Source organism: Aegilops tauschii, chromosome 2, assembly GCF_002575655.3.
Source record: "Aegilops tauschii subsp. strangulata cultivar AL8/78 chromosome 2, Aet v6.0, whole genome shotgun sequence".
NCBI classification, from domain to species: Eukaryota; Viridiplantae; Streptophyta; class Magnoliopsida; order Poales; family Poaceae; genus Aegilops; species Aegilops tauschii.
The window spans coordinates 437,028,795-437,036,692 of record NC_053036.3 but is presented as its reverse complement, the minus strand read 5'-3'; the positions used below and the strand labels follow the sequence as shown (position 1 = coordinate 437,036,692).

General features: G+C 50.7%; 1 protein-coding gene and 1 long non-coding RNA gene across 2 annotated transcripts; both read right to left on the bottom strand.

Annotated features, from left to right (window-relative positions):
- Window positions 1–5,634: 5,634 nt before the first annotated feature.
- Window positions 5,635–7,075, bottom strand: LOC141041101 (uncharacterized). Its single transcript, XM_073507214.1, has 3 exons — window positions 6,958–7,075; window positions 6,435–6,711; window positions 5,635–5,639 (listed from the first exon to the last, which is right to left on the bottom strand). Exons 1-3 carry the CDS (start codon window positions 6,985–6,987, stop codon window positions 5,635–5,637), a joined length of 312 nt encoding a protein of 103 aa, XP_073363315.1. The 5' UTR covers window positions 6,988–7,075.
- Window positions 7,076–7,243: 168 nt separating this feature from the next.
- On the bottom strand, window positions 7,244–7,898 carry LOC141042047 (uncharacterized). Its single transcript, XR_012203855.1, has 3 exons — window positions 7,598–7,898; window positions 7,452–7,516; window positions 7,244–7,378 (listed from the first exon to the last, which is right to left on the bottom strand). It is a non-coding gene; the product is annotated as an uncharacterized lncRNA (long non-coding RNA).

Below are 7,898 nucleotides of genomic sequence, written 5' to 3'. Positions count from 1 at the left end.
GTTCGCCGGGTCAAGGAGATCATACATTCATCAGATAAGATGGATGCCGGCTCTGCAGTTTTAATGTTGGAACAGAATTGTCGTTTCGTGCCCCTGAAGATGAAACTCGGGCGGCTTAAGCGCGACTGCAATGATATGGGTACACTAATGGCGGCTCTTGTCAAGTACGCCGATTCTGATGGTACCAAGGATCCCCCTTCTGATGATGAAAGGGAAGGGAAGGGAAAGAAGAACGGCAATGGCAAGGGTCCTCAGCATAACCCGGGGAATCAAGGAGGAGGCAAGCGCAAGGCCGATGGCAGCCTAGAGTTTGTAGCCAACGCCAGCTCACAAGGTAACAACCAGCGACGCAAAGGGAGGCCCCCTCCCCGAGGCGGCGGGTCAGGCCCGACGCTGGAGCAACTGTTGAATGAGCCTTGTCCAAGGCATGGCTCTAGAGAGAAGCCAGCGACTCATCTATGGAAGGATTGTGCAATCATGAAGGCCTTCAAGAATTACAATGGCCCGGGCGGCGGCTCAAATTCTGGTCCTCAGAACGGTCAAGGGGGCTTTAATCAATAGTCTGGCCAGGGTCATCAACAGCAGCAGGGGGTTATCAGACCAATCCAAAGCAGCTTAGCGGTGGACAATATCATGTGTTTACCACCAGTCTGTGCAAGCGAGATCAGAAGCTTCATAAGAGGGTTGTGAATGCTGTTGAGCCGGCAGTTCCACGCTACTTGCGGTGGTCTGAGCAGCCTATAGTGTGGAGTAGGGAGGATCACCCTCCCCGGGTGGATAATCCGGGTCACTTGGCCCTGGTGGTGGCTCCGCAGGTGGGAGGATATAAGTTCACTAAGGTGCTCATGGATGGAGGCAGCAGCATCAACATCCTCTATTATGAGACATTCCGTCGTATGGGGTTGATTGATAAGAACCTCAGCCAGTCCAACACTATTTTCCACGGTGTGGTACCTGGTAAGTCGGCTTATCCAGTCGGCAAGATTGAGTTGGAAGTGGCCTTTGGAGATGAGAACAACTACAGGGTGGAGAAATTGACCTTTGAGGTGGTCAAGATAAGAAGTCCGTACCATGCTATATTTGGGCGGCCGGCTTACGCCAAGTTCATGGCACGGCCGTGTTATGTGTACTTACAGCTCAAGATGCCGGGTCACAATGGGACCATTACGGTTCATGGCAGCCGGAAAGTGGCCCTGGAGTGTGAGGAAGGCGATGCAGCTTATGCAGAATCTGTTTGTGCAACAGAGGAGTTGAAGTTTTACAAAGACAATGTTGGCCCAACAGATATGACCTCTCTGAAAAAGCCGACTACGGAAAATGAGCCGGCGATGAAATTTAAGTCGGCTGATGAAACTAAGCTTGTTGATTTTGTTCCAGGAGATTCATCTCAGCAGTTTAGCATCAGTGCAAATCTGGATCCAAAATAGGAAAGCGCGCTCATCGAGTTCATCCGTGAGAATAGGGACATCTTCGCATGGAAACCTTCTGACATGCCAGATGTACCTAGAGAACTCGCTGAGCACACTCTCAATGTTGATCCGAAATTTAAGCCGGTCAGGCAGTTCCTTCAGCGGTTTAATGAAGAGAGGCGGAAAGCTATTGGTGAAGAGGTGGCCCGGCTCTTGGCGGCCGGGTTTATTGTTGAAGTCTTTCACCCAGAGTGGTTAGCTAACCCGGTGCTCGTACTCAAGAAGAACGGCACTTGGCGGATGTGTGTGGACTACACGGACTTAAACAAGGCGTGTCCGGCTGATCCCTTTGCCCTTCCCCGTATTGATCAAATTATTGATGCTACGGCAGGTTGTGCGCGCTTAAGTTTCTTGGATGCTTATTCCGGATATCATCAGATTAAAATGGCAGTTAGGGACCAGGAGAAGACGGCGTTCATCACTCCCTTTGGAGCCTTCTGCTATGTGTCTATGCCCTTTGGACTCAAGTGTGCACAGGCGACTTATCAGCGTTGTGTACAGAACTATCTTCATAACCAGATTGGGCGCAATGTTCATGCTTATGTGGACGATATTGTGGTTAAGTCCATAAAGGAGGAAACCCTGATAGATGATTTAAGGGAAACCTTTGATAATCTCCGGGTCTACAAGATGATGCTTAACCCAGCCAAGTGTGTTTTCGGTGTTCCTGCAGGCAAACTCTTGGGTTTTTTGGTTTCTGACAGAGGCATTGAAGCTAACCCGGAGAAGATCAAGGCCATCACCTCCCTGGCTAAGCCGGCGTGTATAAATGATGTTCAGCGCTTGGCGGGTCGCATCGCTGCTTTAAGCCGGTTTATAAGCCGTTTGGGTGAGAAGGCCATGCCATTATATCAGTTGATGAAGAAAACTGATAACTTTGTCTGGAATGATGCAGCTAATACTGCCTATGAGGATTTGAAGAAGCAGCTGGCAGAGCCTCCAGTCCTTGCTGCTCCGGTTGATAAGGAGCCCTTATTATTATATGTGGCGGCGAACACACGAGCCGTCAGTGTGGCTATGGTGGTGGAGCGCAAGGAAGAGGGCAAGGAGCATCCGGTTCAGCGGCCGGTTTATTATGTCAGCGAAGTACTCATCGAGTCCAAACGGCGGTATCCGCATTGGCAGAAGCTTGTTTATGGTGTGTTCATGGCGAGCCGGAAACTTAAGCATTATTTCCAGGGTCATCCCATCACTGTGGTCAGTTCTGCCCCTCTTGGCGACATCATTCAAAACAGAGAGGCCACAGGGAGAGTGGCTAAGTGGGCTATAGAGCTTGGACCTCATGGTCTGAAATACATGCCACACACTGCTGTTAAGTCTCAGGCCTTGGTGGATTTCATCAATGATTGGACAGAGTCACAAGTGCCCGAGCAAAAGCCGGATAACACATATTGGACTATTCACTTCGATGGGTCCAGGCAGTTGGAGGGCTCGGGGGCTGGAGTTGTATTGGCTTCCCCTAAAGGTGACAAGTTCCATTATGTGCTACAGTTGATGTTTCCTTGCACTAACAACGCAGCTGAGTACGAGGCCTTGCTCCATGGTCTTCGGATGGCTAAAGAGATGAGCTTGAGCCGGGTAAGGTGCTTCGGCGACTCCGACTTAGTGGCTCAACAAGTATCAGGAAAGTGGGATTCCAAGGACCCTCTCATGGCGGCTTATCGCTGCGAGGTTGATGCCATTGCTGGGCACTTTCAGGGTTACCAAGTGGAACACATCGATCGCAGGAAAAACGAGGCGGCTGATGCTTTAAGCCGGCTGGGTTCTCAGCGAAAACCGGTGCCGCCTAATACTTTCCTGGATGTCCTGTATAGCCCTTCTGTTAAGTTGCCTACTGAGGAAGACTTGGCTGTCCCTGACCCGGAGGCACGGCTGGTGGCGGCTCTCCACATCATACCAGACTGGACGATGCCGTATCTGGCTTACATGACCCGGGGAGAGTTGCCTAAGGATGAAACTTTGGCCAGACAAATAACCCGGCGGGCTAAGTCAATGATTGTTATCAATGGCGAGTTGCATCACCGCAGTGTTACGGGAGCGTTTCAGCGTTGTGTCTCCCCTGAGGAAGGTCAGGAGATCTTGCGTGAGATTCATGAAGGGGATTGTGGCCATCACGCCGGCTCAAAGTCTCTTGTGGCCAAGGCTTTTCGCCATGGTTTTTATTGGCTGACGGCTCATGCTGATGCGGAGGACTTGGTCAGTAAATGTGATGGTTGCCAAAGGTTCTCACGACAGGCTCATGTGTCGGCTCAAGAGCTGAGAATGATCCCAATTACTTGGCCCTTTGCGGTCTGGGGGCTTGATATGGTTGGGCCTTTTAAAAGGTCCAAGGATAAGAAGACCCACCTCTTGGTGGCAGTTGATAAATTCACAAAGTGGGTGGAAGCTGAACCAGTTAGCAGGTGTGATGCAGCCACGGCAGTTCAATTTATGAAAAAGGTGATTTTTCGCTTTGGCTTTCCGCACAGCATTATAACTGACAATGGCACCAATTTATCCAAAGGCGCCATGGAAGAGTTTTGTCAACGAGAGCATATCCGACTTGATGTTTCCTCAGTTGCTCATCCTCAATCCAATGGTCAAGCTGAGAGGGCTAATCAGGAGATTCTGAAGGGCATCAAGCCCCGGCTTTTGGTCCCTTTGCAACGGTCGCCGGGTTGTTGGGTGGGGGAGTTGCCCTCCGTGTTATGGAGCATCAACACTACTCCTAACAGGTCCACAGGGTTCACACCTTTCTTCATGGTTTATGGGGCAGAGGCAGTCCTCCCCAGTGACATCCGGCATGACTCGCCTCGAGTGGCGGCTTATGTTGAGGCGGACAATGAACAGGCGCGCCAAGATGCTCTTGACTCGTTGGACGAACAGCGTGATGTGGCAGCAGCTCGCTCAGCGATTTACCAACAAGACCTGCGCCGTTATCATAGTCGCCGGGTTAAATCCCGGGTCTTCCAGGAAGGTGATCTCGTGCTCTGGCTCGTCCAAGATCAAACAGATGCGCACAAGCTATCCCCACCTTGGGAAGGGCCCTTTGTGGTCAGCAAGAATTTGCACAACGGGTCATATTACCTCATTGACATTAGGGAGCATAAAGATTCACGTAAGTCGGAGGAAGAGACCCGTCGGCCGTGGAACATAGCTCAACTTTGGCCTTACTACACTTGAGCCACCGGCTCTCATAAATGTACATATTTCTCTCAGCCATGTATATATTATGATAAGCAATAAAGCAGGACCTCTGTCCCTTTTTCTCCTCCAAATATGCACGTGTTGTTTTCATTGCAAGATTACATGATAACTTGAAGGAGGATCCAGCTTATGGTCGTATTCGAATCTAGCCGTGAGCAATAAGGTCACTTGGGGGCTTCCTGTTCAAACATGGGTCGTATTCGAACCAAAGAGAACATAGTTGTCGATACCCATTTGACTGGCAAAGTGCCGAGCTCATTGGGGAGTTTTCTTTGATCATATTTGAATCTTAGTTTAACCCCTTTGGGAACCGACGTGGATCGTATTCGAATCAGCGTCGTTAAACAATTCTTAAAATCACTTGGGGGCTTCCTGTTCAAACATGGGTCGTATTCGAACCAAAGAGAACATAGCTGTCGGTACCCTCTTGATTGGCATCGCCACACCCACTGGGGGCTATATGATCGCATCCGAATCTTAGCATAACCCCTTTGGGCCGGGTCTCTGGTCGTATTCAAACTGGAAGCCCCTGCGTTCTTCTGCTTTATAGCAAGTTTCTTTTGATGATTTCAAAGTGTGTACAGCCGGGTTTCACTTTGCCGGCTTAACATCGATTTACAGTGTTAAGACAGGTAAACCGGAGTTAAGGTACCAACCTTATTGCCCGGGTTATCTAAACCGGAAGTATACTTGCAGGCCGCTAAGTGTGTTATTACGGCTGTACTAGGGATATAATTGAGGACCAGTCTTTTTTGATGCATATTCCGGGTTATATATCTAAACATATGTTCTCAGGGCGGTAAGCCGCCTCAAGGCTTGTGATTTGTCCTTCTATGCAGGATGGTTAAAGGCAACTATTTTGAGCTTAAGGAAAACAAATGATCAATTATGACCCGGAGACATGTAAAGGAGATAACTTCAATAGACTTCAAGCATTCAAGGCGTGCACGATGGCACGGCAAAGATAAAAGTGTTGGACCTACTCTATTACAAGACTCATTGAGTCCAAAAGGGTGAGGCATTGTTTGATAAACCGCCAGCCGAGTTACGACGCTTGCTGGGTTGAAGTCTCTGGCTCGTTCCTCTCTTCTCCTCTGGCTGTTCCCAAGACCTGGAAAGTTGATGACTTCCAGTCGATACCGCTGAGAGCTTTGAATTGGGCTTCCTCGTCAATTAACCCGGCCGGGTCAATCTCCGGGGCGAAGGTGTGCTGACGAGCCAGCGGGATCAAGTTGAGGGCTTCATAGCGTGGAGTAGGGATCCTCTGATTTTCTGCATCGTAGCCCGGCTGATACTTAGTCAGATCTGTATCATTGCCAATCAGAGTGGCCACCGGGCATACGGCCTTCACGCAAGCTGCGAAGTCCTTCTGATCGAAAGCGGTGCCGTCTTCCTTCAGGCTTGGATAGCCAAGGGCGATGTCCGCCGGGTCTAACTCTGGCAGGAACGCCTTGGCCCGGCTCAGTGCCGCGATCGCTCCGGCTCTTGCAGAGGCCCGTCGCAGCTCTTGGATCCGTTGAGGCAGAACGGCGAGCCGGCGAAGGACTTCCGCCAGGTGAGTCGGCACCTCGTTGGAGAGGGCCACCACAGCCAAGGCACGTTGTGACCCGGTGTAGAGTTGCTCCACCAGGGTGTATACGGCCTTCAGCTTGGTCACCACACTCTGGTTCAGGTTGGCACTTCTGGGACCTGTTTAACAGAGTTAGATAAGCCGCCGACAAGGATGAATTATGAGATATAAAAATTCTAAACTTGATGAAAGCCGGTGAGACGACTTACCGAAGATTGCGGCCACCATCTGGGACACTTGGCACTTTAGGCCGGAGAGCTCGGCGGTCTTCTCGGAGAGAGCCTTCTCCGCCTGTTCAGCCCGGTTCACCAATGCGGCCTTTTCTTCGGCCCACGCCTTCCGCTCAGCGTCAAACTCCGTCTTCAGCTTCTCTTGCGCGGCGATGCTGGACACAAATTTGGCATTTGCCTTCCGGGTCTCCATCTCTTGCATCTTCAGCCGGTTCTTGAGATCAGCGAGGTCAGCCTCAAGCTTCTTGCCAGCAGCCTGTATAAATTTCCGGGTTATGGCATGAACAGTTACTATAAAAATTTAAAGTCCCAAGCGTTTTCCAAGCAAAGACACTTGGCACTTGGGGGCTAATGCATATTGAACGTTTCTATCTACACATTGCCGGTTCAATGGAGTAAGCCGGAACCTAAGTCTACAACATACTCAATCATAAGTCGTCGACTTGGGGGCTAGCATGGTAAAGGTAACTAAGCAATAAGTAAGAGGACAGAAGAATAATACCTCAGATTTCTGCTGGATCTGGTTCACCATGGCAATCTCTGCGTCCCGGCTCTTGTGCACTTGGCTGACGAAGCCGGAGACAATCTCTCCAATGTTCAAGTTGGAGTAGTCAGTGAGGTCCAGGTTAACCCCGCGGGACTCTAGCAGCTCCCCTTTGGCGGAGCACTTGGCCAGCGCAGTAGGTCTCCCCGGCTCAACAAACTCCGTCCGGGTAATTACCACGTCCGGGTCATCTGCTGGTTGAGCCGAGCTGGAGGCCTCCGTGTTAACAGAAGCTTCTGCAGTTGCCTTGGTGGTTGGGGCAGCGGCCTCAGGCGCAGAGGCAGCTGGCGGCTCTTGAGCGGCTGCCTCTGGCTCAGGCAAGTCCGGCTCATCGACCGGCTTGGACTTCTTCGCCCTCTTGGTGAGCTTGGCCTGGGCACTGGAAAGACAGAAAGGTTAAGCACAATGGTGTAAGTAAAGACAGAAGTACAACATGAGATGGTTATCATTACCCGGGCACGGTCTTGAAAGCCGGCAGGCTTGACTGCATAGAGTCGCCAGAAGAGGGGGAAGTTTCCTGATAATTTGAGTCAGAAGAGTTGAGCGGTTGACGTATAACACCTGCCAAAGGATGAAAAGGGTACAATTTTGAGATCACCTCGGTCCGGCGTTTCCTCGATGCGTCAGGTAACCCGGAGGAGAGGTCGGTGCTTTTGTCGGTCCGGGTGTGCCGCCGGCTCTCATGCACCTGTCGCTTCAAAATAAATTGAGGGTCTTGATAAGCTAAAGGATGTGAAAAGCTTACTTTCCGGGTTACCCTTCGGATTTTCAGCCTTGGCAAGGGCTCCGAGTCGGAGGAAAATGTCGTTACCTCTTCAACCACCGGGTTACTTGCTCCGGTGTCGTCCTATTGATGAACAAGTATTGATAAGGCGGACAGAAATAAACAACAAAGTACA

Excerpts from the sequence above, each read along its gene's own strand:
- LOC141041101 (XM_073507214.1), bottom strand. The coding sequence starts at position 6,987 with ATGGTGAACCAGATCCAGCAGAAATCTGAG. Across the intron at positions 6,712-6,957 it reads AGATCCAGCAGAAATCTGAG|GCTGCTGGCAAGAAGCTTGA; the intron begins GTATTATTCTTC and ends AAATTTATACAG.